At 42.4% G+C, this 18,001-nt stretch overlaps 1 protein-coding gene across 3 annotated transcripts; it reads left to right on the top strand.

Moving 5' to 3' along the window:
* Nucleotides 1–989: 989 nt before the first annotated feature.
* LOC129584275 (voltage-dependent calcium channel subunit alpha-2/delta-2-like) lies at nt 990–9,032 on the top strand. 3 transcript variants are annotated; one of them, XR_008689863.1, is made up of 22 exons: nt 990–1,657; nt 1,819–1,906; nt 2,007–2,132; nt 2,442–2,537; nt 2,646–2,790; nt 3,080–3,211; nt 3,279–3,354; nt 3,423–3,473; nt 3,629–3,854; nt 3,917–4,150; nt 4,252–4,380; nt 4,460–4,543; nt 4,799–4,849; nt 4,909–5,136; nt 5,205–5,586; nt 5,655–5,735; nt 5,800–6,004; nt 6,064–6,180; nt 6,297–6,500; nt 6,671–6,899; nt 8,137–8,270; nt 8,663–9,032. XR_008689863.1 is itself a non-coding variant. In XM_055476400.1 (21 exons), the coding sequence occupies exons 1-21, from the start codon at nt 1,593–1,595 to the stop codon at nt 7,005–7,007; spliced, it is 3,000 nt and encodes a 999-aa protein (XP_055332375.1). In that variant the 5' UTR covers nt 990–1,592; the 3' UTR covers nt 7,008–7,121. The 3 variants fall into 3 exon arrangements, 2 of the variants coding, with proteins under 2 accessions (XP_055332375.1, XP_055332374.1); XM_055476400.1 differs by lacking the exons at nt 8,137–8,270; nt 8,663–9,032 and having other exon boundaries at nt 3,629–3,728; nt 3,786–3,854; nt 6,671–7,121; XM_055476399.1 differs by lacking the exons at nt 8,137–8,270; nt 8,663–9,032 and having other exon boundaries at nt 6,671–7,121.
* Nucleotides 9,033–18,001: the final 8,969 nt, after the last annotated feature.

Genomic DNA, 18,001 nt, shown 5'->3' with positions numbered 1-18,001 from the left:
GGGGTACATATCCGTCGCTATACCGTGCTTTGGCTGCACGAATTCAGCACTGTGCGTTTCGAAATTTACATAAATGTTCAGTTTAAACAATTTTTGGCGATTATTTTAATCCGAATAAACACATTTCCAAATTTTATTTACGATTAAAAATACATTATATGATTAGTAGAAGTACATACGGTGAAAACTAATAATTGTACGGTAGTTTTGTTTTAATTCGACATACATATAGATATTTGTTGTATTTATGTGCGAGTTTGTGCATGTATGTACCTACATGTTATTTTATCAAATTTCTTGTGGTTTACTGTTACCAGTAAATCTTATCAAAATGATGCGTTGTAAGTTGTACGAAATTAATGATATGTATAAAAAATTACTTCGCTTGAGAATACCGACAGCAGTGGGTGTTTGGAAATGTCGCAGTACAGTTCACTGGACGGTTATTTTCTACATACAATGGATGGTCTGCGCTTTTAGTACTGTGTATGTACTGTACAGTTACATTCAGAGCAGATTGCTGTAAGTTGAACTTATAAAACATGTTCTCTCGTCATTCTTACAGTTTTGCCTCATATGTAATTTTCTTGAACAATGCAAGTTTCCGTTCCTTAATCGTCAGACTTTTATATTGCCCAGTATTTTGAGAAGACAAGCCCGCGCATTCCTCGTCCCAGTGTCAAAGTTCACGGGGTTATCAGTGCTCTCGTTACTCTGTAATCCAGTCCATCCCGGCATTCACCGACGTACAATACCCGTGTCATCCATCCCGCTCACACACAGACACCGGCGTCACCTCATCATATTTCCCACCTGCAATCCCGTCGCTAATCCCCGTCTAACGAGCAGCGTTTATATTGTCGATTTGTGGGCAAGTGCATATTTGCATAATATGCCGCCGGTAAAATCCATACTCGTACACACACAACCATCCAACGCGATTTATTTAAACGATCGATACCGGCTATTTTCGGGTGCAGTCCCACATTTCCATATTAAATCGCCAACACACGGTCTGGCAGTTTAGCACGATCCACACTCGTCAAGGAGAAACTTTGTCTGCAGCCTCGTTATCAAACGGCATTGTCTGACCGGGCTCGATCTCCATCCCCCAACGGAGTTGGAACGATGATTTATGGCGGGCGTTAATAATGAGATCGATACGGGGAAGAAGCTGCCGATTGGATTATAACGTATTTAACAAGTAAACGCTTAAGTGCCCATCTCTTAGCCCCGCATCTCCCCATCCACCGCCGCCCGAATTGCGTGACCAATCAATTCGCCGTTTCTTTGTTCGGCCGTGGGTCCAATATGTATCCTTTTTATCCTGAGCGCTCTCTCGTCCGCTCTCTTGTCAGCGTCATCCAAGCAACTTCATTTGGCTAAGTAAATTTCCTGCTGTACAATACAGGCCAGCATGCTTGTCTTCGACACCGGATAGTTCGTCAATCTGGACCGGCTTTTGTCGGCTATTCACAACTGGTTCAATACGCGTGTGTATATGTGTGTTCTGCCTGGCGGCCCATGTTGATTCGGCTTGTGGCGATGATGGACGCCAGAAAATCCACAATAATATTTCACAATTATCCTAAATGAAAATGGATCTCTTAGCGCTGGGAATTACTATGATCATTAGCTGTGATGTCACCGCGATAAGGTACATAACAAAACGTTTTACCGGTCCATAATTCAATTTTAATTTCAAAGTAATCCTAATAAAAACGGGTCCCTTGTGGAACGAAGAGTACCATATTTAATTGGTATAATTTTTTTGTTGAGTATCTTATTAAAAATTTAAAAATAAAATGTTTTTTGTAGAGCGGCCGGTACCCCCCGTGTGCAGGTTTTGGCTAATCAGCTGTCTTCAATCTTCGAAGCCAAGACGTCATACAGCGTCATCCGTAAGGTGGGATTTCCTGTTTTCCCTTACGCATCCTGTATACGCCGGTTTCTGTGTATTTTTATCGTTGCCTAATTTGTCTGAATGCTCCATCTCCATTCTCCAGCGGATCAAAGATGCCCGGCTGGAGTACACCGCTGAGCCGGCCCACTGTCAGGAAGTGAAGTCAACACTACACTCCACCCGCGTTCAGATCGAAGCCCTATTCAGGCATCGCGTTAAGGCACTAAAGGTAGTAAAAACTCTCGGTTTTATGCTTGTTGAATAGTCGCCAAGCACTCGCACATAATCCATTTGGCCCTGACAATCATCCTCAATTACGTGAGGGCCGCGCTGGCGCGTAACTGTCCATAAATCATGTCACTACACCGATCAATATAGTGTAACTTTATTTACTGTAATGTATTCCCAAGGACTCCTTCAGCGTCCATTTGTTAATTACACATTCCATTTAATCGTGCCGCGCGTTTATACATCGTCCCCGGCGTGTCAGCCGACGTCCCGCGAGACTAATCGAATAAGCGTGTTTTTTCCTCAACAGCGGATCGTGGACGAGGCTGAACGGTTGTCAGCCGGTGCGCAGTTGAAGTTGCAGGACACCGAGTACTGCTACAGCGGAGTATCCGTACCGTACAGTGTAAATGAGCGTCTTCACTTTCACGCGTGATATATATGGGAGAGATCCTGGGGGTAATGGTGCGCAGCCGCTAATGCTATTTGTCGGTTGGTTGCATGTTGCAAACAGTGCATGGAGAGTGAGTCCGTCCGACTGGATACGGATTATGCCGATTACAATCGCGAGATGTTGTTCCGGTACAATGCGCTCTTCCGGCGTACGGTTTCGTTCGTGCAGTCCGGCGTGCAGATTCCTGATTATGTGCCACAGAAAGGTAGGTCACATATTCACCGGGCTGGTTGAATTTCCTTTCTCTGAAATTATCAGGATGGTTAGCTCTTTCCGCTACGATGCAAAGCTATCGTGTTATTAGCAATATTATATAATAATCCAATAAGAATAATCTATCCTCCAGTTTGATTTTTCTGTTAGCTAAATTCTCCATAAATTATGTCCTTCGTAATTATTCTTGTATTCGCCAGAAGATTACAACAGTTTTCCTTGTAAATTTTCTTTCGCTTTCTGTCGCATTGCGCGTGAATACGCCGTGCTATACTTTTCAGGGATTCGTCTTAATCGACATCTGGATGTAACACAGCCTCTTGATCGCATTTTCCGGGAAAACCGCAAAGAATCACCTGGCATTTCGTGGCAGTATTTGGGCACCGAGAGTGGAATGTTCCGAATTTTTCCGGGTAAATTCTCCCCATAATCGACCTTTTGGCTGACTCTAAACTGACATCTATAACAAATAATATACAGCTTTTTCCTGGACATCCGACGAGGAAGATTACTCAGCCTGCAGTACAAAGCGCTTTGACGCACGTCATCGACCCTGGTAGGACAATGGATTTCCCCCAAAAAGCCGATGAGGTCAATTGTCAGAGCGAGGGTGTGTGTGTTTAGGTACGGCCGGGCGCTTCTTCCGCCGCAAGATCTCCTCATTCTGTTAGACGTGTAAGTCAATAAACACTCGCTGTATTGTGCGGCCGAGCCTTTCTGTCCACATCCGGCGCAAAACCTTTGTGAGATTATTATTTCCCTTCGTGCGTTATGTCAGAGCACCGCAAATCAACAAATCTCCACCACTGAATGTACATTGCCTTTGACAGTTCAGGCTCGGTGTATGGCCAACCATTGCGTCTGATCAAGAGTTTGGCGCAAGCGTTAGTCGATAGTCTGAATGATGATGACTACGTCGGGATTGTTGAGGTTGGCGACAAGATTCAGTGGAGTGTCTCGCTTGTGAAAAATCGTTTGCTGCTGCAGTTCAACCGCAATGTGACCTTTATTCCGTGCACCACCGGATTCACACTGGCAACAATGCCGGCCAAATCTGTAAGGCTAATTAAACGCAGTACCGCGGGCACACGTGATTAGCTTGGTTGTGTTTATGAGAGGCACTTAAAGAGGCAATTAACATGGTGACACACGGGAAAGTCGGGACCTACGAAGCGGCGTTGAAGTTTGCCTTTGATGCCTTTGCCGAACACGACCGGTTCATTAACATCTCCCGAAGGCAATTTGGACTGGATGCGGCGAAGGACGCCCGGGTCAAGGTAATTGTCATGTTGTCGGATGGATCGACGGAGTTTCCTAAGGAGGTACTGGATCAACGGGATCCCAATGCCACGGTAAGTGCAGCTCGTTAGACACCGATTACCGCTTGTCTGCTGGTAATAGCCGGACGCGGTTTGGCCAATTGATCACGTAATGGTTGAGTTATCGGATGTAGGTCAGGATCATCAGCTTTCAAGTGGGTCTGGATATCAATCCCAAGGGCGGTTTGATGAAGATGGCCTGCTCGCATAACGGATTGTTTCTTACCGTATCACTCAAGGAAACCATACCGCAGAAGATTCTGGTACTGATTTTTCAAACAATCATTAGTCAATCGACATTCTCTGGATTGAATTTATAATTATGGGGAAATGTTTTGCCAGCGCTCCAAATATCCGTTGTATGCGGCTCTGAACTGGACTCGCTCGTATCCGTATTATATCAGCAATGTTTATGAAGATTGCTTGGTAAGTACGAATTTTATGCATCTCGACACATGCTGTAGACTGTATGCATTAACTACGAGTACAGCAAGTACGTATTTTTGTTGTTCGTAATTTTTGTACAGTGTATTGCATTTTTATTAACGACGAACTATTACAGCTTATTTCGATCTGAAAGTACTACTACGCACTACCAAAAAATGGGATGATTTTTTTTTATCTTAAATACAGTAAGCGCCGAAGTCAGGGTTGTGATTACTAAACGTGCAATTATTTTAGGGTACAGGAGCCGTTGTTTCGCTGTTTATGGCGGTTCACGACTACGATACGGTAAATGATTGTCAGATGCAACCACAAGAGCAAACAACGCTTCAGGCAACCGTTTATAGATTTCCAAAGAAAACTTCATGGGGGTGGCCGGCGTGGACATTCAGATGGAAGAAATTTCCGAGCTTCTTGCTAACAAATCCAAAGTTTTAAGAACCATCCTCATTAACAAATCAGGTTATGTGCTTTACCATTCGCATTTGGATCGGGTCAACCGTTCCATGTGGAATAATTTCTCCGTTGTTGTGGATTGGACCACACTGGAGCCTCGCTTGCCTGAACTAGAAAAGGTTCCATTTAAAGATCAAACTACTGTAGCCGGCAGTCAAATTCTGAACTTCATTTAAATGTACGTTAGATCAAGCGTCAGGTTTATCGTTGGCAATCCGGTCATATCCATACGGTTTTCTGGGAACGCTCCAACGACCCACGACGGCTGCGTCCAGTACCGGTGACCTATGTTTTTGAATTAGTCGTCGATGATAAGCTGATGCTGATACACGTGCATGCGAAGAAATATGGTCAGCCATGCGCTACAAAACCAATGGGACGTGCGGAAAAATGCGAAACGTATTGCGCCAAGTTGAATGTCCTTATTCAGAAATCCGTTACTGAATATAAGCGTCCATGGCTAGTCTGTTGTGGAACTGTTTACTGGCTGCAAAGATTGCATAATTTTACTGTGGAAGATGTACATTACACTGCTCTTTATCGGCCGGATGAAATCCAGTTTCAGCCAAGTACGAATTCTGGAAAAATTAAAGATAAGCCCTACTCTACTCTTCAGCACTGCTGTATTTCTTTGCAGTTCCGACCCAAATGTACAACGAGATTGTGGGATACGATATGCTCATGTACCGTTTGCTCCTTCAGCATCCTTACCCCGCTGGTACGTAGTACTGGTACATAATTTGAATTGTCGCGAATTTGCATTGGTTGTTTTATCAATATAGTGATCGGCACATTCACCGATAAGGGTACCATACTCTCCGCAATGGAACTAGACCATGAAAGACGCCCAACTCTGATAATGGATGATTCGGGCACAATATACGCTGACTACCGCAATGGGTCTAACGCCACGGAATCGTTCTCTCATGTATCCGATTCACACGATTACCTATGGGATCATTTTGTGGAGAAGGGAGTTCTCGAAAGGTATCAAAACGAATAATACTACAGAAAGGATAGCCCATATTTTGCTCGTAACCTTTCAGTGAAATGTTTGCGGTTCCGGCTTTTAACTGTTCGATTACTTCTGGAGTCAGCAGATCAGTGCCTTTCTTAAACGTTCGCCTACATTCCGATGTGGTATATGTTTTCGAGTATTTAAGGTAAGAAACATCTGGAGCCTGCTGATTGAGTTACGTGCGTAAATAGCATAAATAATTTTGGACTTTATTGAATAATCGTAACCAGCACAGTATTTACCGAAACCGTTTTGATGCAGGTTGTTTTGGACTATTTTCGGTCAGTTCAGTGCCTTAATTGGTTTAATGATCCTATGGATTCTTCCAATGACAGTATTCGCGTTAAAAGCCGACGAATATCGAAAGCTCACAAGTAACTTGTGCACCAAGAAGGAAATGCTTTCGTACTGGAGGAAAGGGGCGGTTGCGTCATACGGGAGCGTCAAATGCAGCAGTTCAATACGGTATTTATCAATTCAACATTCGTTGCCAAAACTAACGCAGTTGTTGTACTATATTAAATATTCACTTGTGGAAAGATAGTTATTGACTGGTTCCTTGCTCTTTTTATACTTCCTTACTCATTCTAATATTGCTTATTATGGTATAGCATTGCTATTTGATAATTTTGTAGTGAATTCGGGTTAAATAAAATCTCGGGAACCAATTTGCTAATGCTAACAGCTGCGCAATACGACAACCCAGACGACAACTTCCGGAAAGATCCAATACGAATTGCTACGACTGCCGACAAGTGCCCGAATCAGGACAGTATTAAACATACATGGAAACCGATGGCTTCAGAATATTTTCCCCCGAGTGTGTTCGACTACATGTCGACGGAAGATTGTGCCTATGCCAAGGTGGTAATTGCTTCGAGTACAGCTGCGCTGTATACCGGCTCGTATCCGCTTGCCGTCGTGATTTTTAGTGTGGTGATTGCTGCTGTGGCTTTCATCGTGATAGTGTAATGTGGTAAACATAATGATTTAAAGTTCGTGATAGATAATGATTTCTTTGTGTGGCCCCAAATCTACAGAACTTGCATTTGTTTGAAAAGTAACAATACTTTCTTCGATTAAGGAAAGTGACTCGGTACATTGCAGCAGACTTTTATACATGCACGAACACATTCGCTTCCGCGTACTCCTAAAAGTTTTCCGCTTTTTTATGATATTCTGTATCGTAGCCAGATTTGTACGTATTGGTGTAAAAACCGTTTATGCACGCAACAACCGATTCGGGAGTTGCGGCTGTAAGGAATCTCCAAAGATGCATGCGTGCAAAAAGTAGCATTATGGTCGCGAAACTTTTCCGGCATACACACGAATTAGGTTCCATGGACCGGGTAACTTCCCTTAAGGGTACCCTTTTTGACCTTTCAGTGGATGTATTACATTCTGCTCTGGTGAACACTTATTGATGGAATTGCGGATATGTAACATATAAAAACAACCAGTGAGCACATGACTCAGCACGCCAGTTGCTAAAGATAACATGCAATACAAACAGGTGCTGAAAGAGATATTCTTGCACAAAACAGGCAGTCCCTTGCAGTTTTGTAGCTGAACTTTAAAAAAAACTTCGAAAACGCAGTGAGTATTACAAGGGTGTACCTGATGTTTTCATGTAGAACTTGTCGCATAATTTTAAACTCAAAAACATAGTAGTTTTGCTGTGTCGACTACTCTTGCTTTGAATGACAGTAGTCTGATGACCAACCTGATTTGTCGTCCGACCATGGTAAACCATTCGCGCGTACATGTGTACATGTACTTGTACATGCATATATTTACGTGTACAAATGTACGTGTGAATAATGCATCTAACTGCTTAATGTTGATTGAGGAATAATAAAACTAGTTATGTGCAGCCGGAATGCGGAAACTAGATAAGTCGCTGCCGCTCTCCCATGACCGAAAAATACACTGGTATAAGTGGTATTGATATAATCTACAGAGTACCGGTACATACAGAAAGCGGTACACCATAGCACACCTATAGTCGAGCCGATGGTGGGTGAAGTTCTTAAATCAGCTGAATCTAAAACACACTAGGGGCAGGAGCGTTCCGGAATTACGGTTCTGCTTTAATATATAGGATAATGGTTGCCACGACACCTGAAAGACACATGAAAGCACTGAAGCGCCTTCTCCTCATGAGCCTTTTCGAAATCGGATTTGGCATCATGTGTCTTATGGGACTATGCGTGTATTTCTTCCTAGTACCTCCCTGTATGTGTGGCCACCTTTGGACATCGATATCTCGCCGGATTACGTTTTAACTGCAATGCACTTTTTGAATTTTATTACTGCATAAAAGAATTCAGGATATTCAAAATCAGAACATTCAGAAATTAATTAATGCTCGTTAGCTCAATTTCACTATTTTACACACTTGCAAACTTGAACGTAATGCTGTTGCGCCAGTACATTACGCAGTAATAAAATTCAAAAAGTGCATTGCAATTAAAACTTTCTCCGGATAAAATTATTATCTTTCAATTTAACCACGCCTTATATAGCAACGAAACAAATGCTGCATTTGAGAGGGCTCAGATGACATTGGGCTGTTACGTATAACAAATAATAGGTGGACTGTCCTTATTAACTTTAACATATTTCAGGGAATCCCGAAGGCGATGTTGGCCCCAAACCAAGCACCATTCACCTTCCCGTTATAATTCTATCAATCGAAAGTGCTCTCCTATTTGCGACAGCTGCTTATGGACTGTACACCAGGCATCGAGCCAACAACCAGACAGCAACTGTTGGAATGTTCTTCGGCTTGCTCGGCCTTAATCATTTCTTGTGCTTGTTATACAGTGCCGCACTGACAGCTTGTGTAGGATATTATCTTGACCTCTGGATCCTGACTTCCGATGCAATAATGGGCGTGCTGTTATTGGTCGCAGTGTCTAGCGTTGGATCGAAAATTGGAATAACGCTGACGGCTGCTCTCCAGTGTCAGCTGTATATAAGTATCCTTAAGGGAAACGAAAAAGCTTCGCCAAACAAGATACTGCTTGCTTAATATTCTTGTGATGTACCGCTTTGAAAAAGGCAATAGTGAAGCAAAGCGGCAGATTGTAAGCAGAACATCATTACCTACTGTATACACTGCCAGAAGAGTTGCTAAGTTAAAACAATTTTACTCGAAATAATCCATGCTATCCCCTAATTTCCAGTCCGTTGTTCTTCATTTCATGGATTCTTGCTTAATGTATTTATTGATTTCTGCCTTTGTGATAATTGTATATGACATTGAAATAAAATGGCTTCTGCACAGTGGTGCGCTAAGAACTCTCTTGAACCGGCAAAGTGGCGGTAGCCTTTAGGCTTTGGTTACGATCCCTTTAATTTGTTACGTTTACCTGCTATCGCTATCCGTATTGGATAAGAAAAGTGTTTCCGTACTTGTCAACCTGCACCTGATAAAATTCTTTCGAAGTGTGACAATACGTCAGAGGATAAAAATATAGTAAAAATGTCGTTGTACCTTTAAAACGATTGAAATAGCGTTTTATTAAAGTTAACTTTAATAAAAGAATGACGAATCCGTCTGTTTATGTTTCGCAGCTAGCCTATAATAATAACTTTGCAAACAGCACACGACTGAAGACTTGTTACTGTCTTAAGCAAAAAACGAACTTTGAGAGAAAGCTGGGCAGGCACTTCAGTAACAGTAACATAACACCTAATTCGCAGTTTTTGACTACGACAGTGTGACGTGTACGGGCGTACCTACGTACACATTGGACTACTACTTTACTATTTCTACCCCGAAGCTTAGGCTTAGGATTTACTACAACGACTACTCGAGTCATGACCCCGACTCCGAGTCGATGCTTCTAGGAAATCTCCAGCAGAGAACTTTGACCGCGACTTGCCATTTCGACGTGACCGCGCGTCAATGACGTAGCTTAACCTTTTGTTCTCTTGTACTAGCTGGCCCTTTTCTCTGATTAGTTCATGAGTGTTGATGCGACCTATGATTAGTCCACGTGTATGTGATCGTAGAGTATTGGCTAGATTCTAAATCCCTATTGTTCTCAGAACCGTACCTGCGCGTACGAAGAGTCGCACCTGCGTGTGCCCAAGACTACATAAGGCGCTCGTCGCCCACACAAATGTCACGAGTTATCAGTCCATTAAAAGTAGAGACTTGTTCTCGATCTGGTTAACTTCAGGCTTTTGTTCTGGTTTACACTTTCCAAGTGAGGAATCTGCTAACTGACCTCTAGGTGACCTTTCGCCCATGTCAGGGGTTTTCCTTCTACTTCGTTGACGTGCATTATCATCTTCAGATATTCTGGTAACGTGATAAGTTATTCCTTTATTTTAAACTTGTACAAGCAAATGCCATTTACACTTAAACTCAAATATCGAATAGCTAGAACAAGTAAAAGTTACCCACTAGCTCCCACTTGCATCCCTTGACCTTTCGGTCAGTGACCTTTCGGTCCCTTCGATCTTCATTCCCAGTATCGCCTGGTTGATGGATATTGCTTTTACCGCTTCTGCTAACATCTAGCGTGAGGTCAGCTAAGTATACTCGTATCATTGTGTATTTCTCGTGTTTGCAGCAGGGATTGCTGAGTTCCAGCAGTTCCTGACTTGTTCCTGATCTTCTTCTTCTAATTGCCATCCCATTTTCCCAACAGTTTGAGATAATAGTCGCTCTTTACCGATTGCGTCGTGGTCGGTATGTGTATGAGATAGAGATTATACAACCCCTTTCTTTCTTCTTCACGACAAGTGCGTCCGCCGTGCCGTCCAGTTCTGGATGGTTACGAAACCACACACATTTAGTGGGGGAGAATTTTGAACTATTTTTCGACGACGTATTTGTCATGGGCGAACGTCTGTACTGTGACTGCCGACTGGTAACCGCGGGTGGCAATATGCAATGGCATATACTGTAAGCTTGCATAAAAGTCGGATGTCTAATGCGGCCCTGAATCACCGGGGCGGCATAGCTTGCGGTGTGCCATATCTGCATCGAGCATCGATAAATGCTCGATGGATAATCGCTCGATACGGAGGGAAGTGATCTGCAGACAAATTTGCATTCGTCTTTGTCTTCTTTCACTTATGTAGCGTTTTTGCATTACAGCAAGATACGTAGTCGATGTAGTATCCGCTGGGTACCGTGCAAGACTTCATAGCGCAGCGCACGAGTCATCCGCTACCGGGCGCCGCGTACGCCGTAAACCACATGTTCTCGTCGTCAAAAACACCTGCAGGTAATTTGCTATCAGAACCAGGCGGCCGAGGCTGTTGACCTTTCTAAGGAAATTTGTAATCGAGCTTACCGGTAATATAACTGTTCATGGTCATGCTGGAATCTGCACGTGGTAAGAGAAGAATCGTGCGGAACTACACTTTACATTCTTATCTTACGACGTGCAGTATTAACGGCAAATAAATTTCTGGTAAAAGTGGAACGTTCAGTTATAAATGTGTTATGGAAGGTTATGGTATGCAAAATTTGTTTTCCAGCTAACAACTTGCCAACTGCGCCTTCTCCGACAAGAGATCCTACGAGCCATCACCGGTGTGAACTCAGCGGGCTACCGTGATGGTGGAATGTGTAAATACGTAATTGTGTCACCCTAAATTGACCGCTTAAATCACTACGGGTATGCTCCGTTAATTGGACAGACTGTTTGACCGGCACATGTGCCGGATGGTATCATGGGCGATTCACTAACCCGGATCCATTGCTGGATCCGGGTTGTGCAACGTTGGATCCGTGCCCATTGTTATTCACCGGGCGATTCACTAACCCGTAGGGACGATCACGAAACTTTTAATTTTAACCGCAAATCAGCTGTGTTATACATAAAAATTAACTGTGTATAATTTCTACCCCTTTCGTATACGCTATATAAAGGGATATATACGATATGTCGAAGGAAGAAGACCATTATTCACTAGTGTTTCGCTGTCTGCGTAAGCGTTTGTTTTTCTTAGTCCCCGATTTTTCTCCTGCTGAGCAGTGGCTGTATGTGATGGCGGATTACGAAAGGGCGATAATTAATGCTTTGAAAGAAACATTTCCCGAAGTTATGGTAAAGGGATAGCAGCTAGAATCGAGCCCGCGGTTGGAATAATATGTTCGGGAGTGACCAGAAGTCAGGAACTGACTACCGTGACACCTGGCTCGGAAGTTACAGAACAACTTTATTCTCAGTGGAGATGCTAATGTTGATAAATGAATGATTACTGTAGTAAGTGAAAAAAGTTTATAAAATAATGGTATACGGGAAAGGTTCGTGAATCGCCCATGTTCCACCGTTTAGTGAATCGACCGGTCACTTGCGTAAACTGAATGGCGAAAAATACAATGTGCCATTCTAATTTCGAAGCCATCGCGCACTATTGTTCGTGAATCGCACTCTGAACCGTGCCGGATGTTGTTTGTACTGCGTACCGATCCATACGTTATATAACTTCCCTGGTATCGAATACCGATGGGTAGCCGAAACAGACAGAAAGAAGCCGCCACACACTGCAACAATTAGAACTAGCACAACCTTAACCTTGTATCCGTAATACATATTTTTCGCAAGAATTCGAGAAATTATAATTCATAAAAGAAACTAGCAGCAGGTACCCTGCAAAGCCAAGAAAACCTCTAGTGGAGGTAGCTTTGAGATTAAATAATTAAAACAAATCTTTAAATAATTAAAACAAATCTTTATCTCAAAAAAACAGCTGCTGTGACTATGTATCAAACCAGTTTTGAGATCTTTTGTTGGTTTCTAACAGCGTTTGTTAATTGTTTCTAAGGTAGATCAAACGTATTTTTTGCACAGCCGACATCCGGGCGTCACATGCATCCCATTCAGAGACTTTGAGCCTTTGTGTGAAATTGCCGGTTATGACTGTCAGCGTCAAATGATCGATTATTACATGTATTCAGCATGCATGTCTCGGGTAAGTTATGCACTATAATCATTAAATACCATGCCTTTAAGAAACTATTTCCTTATTTGCAGGGGGTGCGCCGACCTTAGCGAATAAAGGCAAAGTTGTATTTTTTAACGAAATACAAGTGCCAATTTTTATTCTTTCCGGGTGTTTTTATTTTTGAGAGGTCGTTAATATTTGTTACACAAAGCTGCTCATAAACTTAATTTTCAAAAGATGGAACGCCTACTCGCGCAGACAGAGGAATCAGATAATATGTTAATAGATAGAACTATGGACACAAGGGGAAAACTATTTTAGTGGAACCATTTCGTTTCACTGCTGCCGTTACCCGGCTAGTACATCGGTTAAATCCGGCGCGGTACATAAATGCCATGATTAGCCACAACGTAAAACACCAGCCGGATGACGACGGCAGCAGTGCAAGGAACCGTTTTCAATAAAAGGGTTTTCCCTCTAATATACATGTACTTGCTTAAACAGCAAACAACACATAAATAAGCAAGCGGCTGAAGCCGCACACTGGCGAATCCCGCTACCATGAATTTCTTCGACAAGGAACGATTGTCATTTAGATATTCAGCGGGGAAATGCGGTGTCTGTTCTGAGACAATGGAAGCAGCAAAAAAGCTGAACGAAGTTTTGATGTTCTGGTAACCGCTTAAAATGTTTTCCGTTTATGCAGAATACGTCGCAACCAGGTGGATAAAATACAGTGAACAATTCGACCACATATCCTTTAGCTTGATCTTACCGACGTCCTTTTTATCAAGATCGAACTTTATTTGCACACCCGGTTGCAACATATATTTCATTCAAATTTAAGGAGCTCGAGCCATCGTCTGAGGTCATTCTAATGAACTTTAAATTTTAAGTGATTGATCATCACAAAGATCTTACAGAAATAGCGTGTTTATGAATGAGCTCATAAATCTTACGTCACAGAAGACTGTATGCCGTGCCACTAAGTGCTGTAATGTTATCGATTTATTTTGCGGTACGCTTAGTTGCGCTATCGCACAATTTACGAGTGACCTAGGTAGACAACGTAAAATGTTACAAATCACCCTTAAATCATACAGCCAGCGCTAACTAAAACAGGATGGAAATATTTATTCAATGATACTGAAAACCAACAATACTCGATAGTAAGTTTCCTAAGGGATTCGGTGAGAAGGTAAATAAAGCAGCGAGGGCTTATTTGGTAGGCAACGGAACTTTATTTTATCTAGCAGCGGGCACAAATATGAAGATCGAAGAACTTTGTTTTCCTCGTATTTTACCGGCACGAGCACATTATTCACTTAACGACCCATTTCAGTAAAAACGGGTATTCAATAAGCAAAACAGTTCAGCACTTCTATCCAACACCAGTTTGTTGAAATCGCATTTAGTTTGTTGAAATCGCATGGGTTGGGCCCTCCCTAACAGCATTTAGGTTGGGTAGTTTTATGCAACATAACTAAAACGCAGTTTGCTTTTGTACCGCGTGTTTTTGGAATTTGTGTTCCTGAATACCAATCTTTGACCTCCATTGCATTATGGAAATACCTGAATTGAAACGACTGTCAGAACTACGGCTGATGTGCATTGTCGAATTCGGACTTGGGTTGCTTGACATTTTTGCTCTGTTTGGCTACACAATATTTGGAGACGGTTAGTCCGACAATACTCTGTAAACCGGCAATACTCTGGGTGGAATTAATCGAATATAATTATTGGAATATAAATGATTACGAAAACAATTAAATTTATTAATTGTAAATTCAAATAGTCGCCCGCACAAGTTGCACAACTGACTGATCCGGCGGTTGCTTTCTCCCTGTTGGGCATAGCACACGTTGCGATGAACAGCGAGCAGTGTGAGTGCAGATATTCCTACACCTGAATCTGTGGTGCAGCTTGTGCTGGCGGCTAGAGTAAGTAGTCAAAGAGTCAAAGCTTTTTTGAGGTTTAACTGGTTGCGCTTTGGAACCGGTATCGCTACAGCGCCAGTTCGATGTGTAACCAAACTTGGTAAATAATCAAAACAGGGATATTTCGAAGGGTCATGACTTACTCCAGTATTGTAATACACATAAAAGCAGCTAAAGTTATAACTTCTTGTATTACTGTACTGTATTATAAACTAACCGGAAAACTGTAATTGGCATGAGCAGCCTCTGTACAACCTGATTTTTATAGGGGATCGTTTGGCCCAGCGGGATGGCATCACTATAGCTGTTGTTGGTCTTGGAGCACTTGAAGCTGTTTTACTAACTGCAAGCGCTGTTTATGGATTGCACCAATGCACAATATTGACTGTGCGCGAAAACAAAGTGCAACTTCTAGGATGTTTTACGGCCTATACATTCTCAATGCTATACTCTGTGTTTTGTATACCGTTTCGCTTATTACCAAAATGATGGCTGCTGTTATTTTCATATGCACATCTTTTTCTAATGCATATGGTGCAAGTCTATTCTTTTCCGCTGCGACATTCACTGCGACGAAAGTCACAACAACTGCCATGGCTGCCCACATGTGCAGTCAAAATGGTGAGATATTGACAGCCGGTCAATCGATTTCGCTACAGAGGCTCGATAACGCCTGACCAATCAGACCGTATTAGAACGGGTGTACAAAGTGCACATACCTATTTAGCTCTGCGTTACTTAACGTCACAGTCGTTGAATTGTTAGTAAATTGTCATTGTTTCCTGTTTTCATAATAGAGCGTTGTGTTATCATTAATTTTATGGTTTTGACTTTGTCCGGTATCAAATTAAATCTTGTAAGCTTTTGTCTTTTTTGTTGCTGGTAAGCTGAAAAAATTAAGCTAGGCAGTCACAATGTTTCCCGATGCAGTCACTTCCAAATTGTCCGTAAGTACAGATCTGTGGGAGAAGTCAAAAAATGATTGGTCAATGAACTTTAATTTTATTAATGGCACTACGTTTTTACCACAGAACACTCTTATCACTATTGTTCACTACAATACAATGTAAACGGCTAATAGCACTACAAAGCAGTCACTTGGCTCTTTTTGTCAAAACACTAAACCAAGTATTGACGGTACGTGCAACCAATTGACTTGTATACCGCGTTGTGACCTTTCTCCTGTACGCGTGGACATGTTCGCAGTTCACCTCTGCAATACCGGTAAACTTTATTTTACCAGGAAAATTGATGGACGTGCTGCGAAGTGCCATCCGTTTTGTTTCATACAAAAACAATGACCGGAAAACGAATACCTTGTTTTTTTGTATACTTTACGGTTGATGTATGGGCGGTATAGTAACGGTGATTAATTAACGGATCTAAGTGACCGAATCGTCTGATCTGTCAATGAGCTCGTAAACCACCCACGTCACAGGAGGCCGCATTTTGTACACATGACTCCCAAAAATTTGTTTTGCAGCGCGTCTTGCTATTATTGATAACCTTACGAGTACAAGTATAATTCAAGTGTAAAAGAACAACTCGTCTGGCCGACATTTCGCAGACGCCAAGACAATAAATTCACCATTATTATTATTAATATGAGCAAAAAAACAGTGAATGTTCTTTCGCCTTTAGAACGGGGTAAGGAAAGTCAACGCATAGCGCAAGCGTTAAATAAACTGAACATGAAGTTATAATAAACAAAACTTTAGTGTTTTATTTACCTTCTCAGCGACCACGTTCATTTGGATATTTTCGGTACCGGAGATTAAATTATTTACCATACAACACTGACTGCTTACATCCCTGTGTCATCTGGTGTCGGGCACTGATAAGAAGATCGGAGACCCTTCTTTCGGTCGCCTCGGACTCGGAGACAACGTAAGCTGAACAAATATTTTAATACGGTCTAGCTTTGTTGGCCCAATACCTGGTCGAATGGGTGGTCAAATGCTTGCATTGCTGTAGATGCTTAACAGATAAACTAGTACAGAATTTCAGTTGCCCGTATTTTTATCTGCATGTCCTTGTTTGAATGAAACTAAATTTAGATTTCGTGCATCAGTTATTATAATAAAGATGGTTGAAAATTTGAAAGAATTACCTAAGTCGAATTGCCTAATACAGTACTCGTACATTGTCCATGCTGTTTTCACAACAGTTTCACGTCTGTCACTAGCAAAAATCAAGGAAGTCTTGTAACGCTCGAAAGACTTTTCCGGTACACTGCGCCGCCGTGTAGACAGTAACTGCGTCTCTAGAGTAGAAGTAACTCATATTCTTAAGTATGCTTCAGGCTGCGCTCATTACATCAAATATCGCCACTGTACTGCAATATTGCCTTTGCAAAATTGCCTTGATAAAACTGTTGTTACTTTGTGTGATTTAAGAGCAGAGTGTTTCACGAAATCATCACATTACTCCTACACGTCACGCGAGAAAGGAGTGGATCGGAATTTACTTCCTTTGGGCAGATATGCCGAACGTGGCCGGAAACGGCCCCAAACCATCACAAAGAGGAACAAAACAGAAAAATTTTTACTCAACAAGTGACACAAGTTAGCGTTGAACATCTCCATAATTTATACCATTTCACACACACTGATAACTACAACAGAGAGACCACTAAAATGGGGGCGTGTCGTGTGTCGTAATACCCGGATTCCTTGTCCCTCGGAATCCACTCCTTTCTGCCCTCGTTCCAGCGTGAGAGAGAAGCGGATCACGTACAGCGACAAAATCCTTCAGATGATTTCAACGTATTGCGCCGTGGTGCAGTGGTACTGCCTACGCGGATCTAACGACGTAGCCGGGGTTCGATTCCCCCATCGGCGCCTTTTTCAGCCGTTTCTCGGTTTCCCTCGGATTGCGCCCTGCTGATTAGCGTAAACGAAGCCAGGTGTTCACTATAGTCGGGAATCACCGGAGGCGAAATAAATATTTCATAGCTTTCGGTTGACCTAAGATGTCACCCAAAAGGCCAAAGCAAACGACATTATTATCGGCAATGTGTCAGCTAAACCAGTCGATAAATCCAGTCGATACTGTACAACTGCGATACGACGTTCATAATTTTTCTCAGCTCCGATGGTCGTGCTGGTGCGTGGG

Source organism: Paramacrobiotus metropolitanus, unplaced genomic scaffold (assembly GCF_019649055.1).
Source record: "Paramacrobiotus metropolitanus isolate TYO unplaced genomic scaffold, Prichtersi_v1.0 Parri_scaffold0000013, whole genome shotgun sequence".
NCBI lineage: Eukaryota > Metazoa > Tardigrada > Eutardigrada > Parachela > Macrobiotidae > Paramacrobiotus > Paramacrobiotus metropolitanus.
The sequence above is the reverse complement of the archived record's forward strand: the minus strand, read 5'-3'. Positions and strand labels throughout refer to the sequence as shown.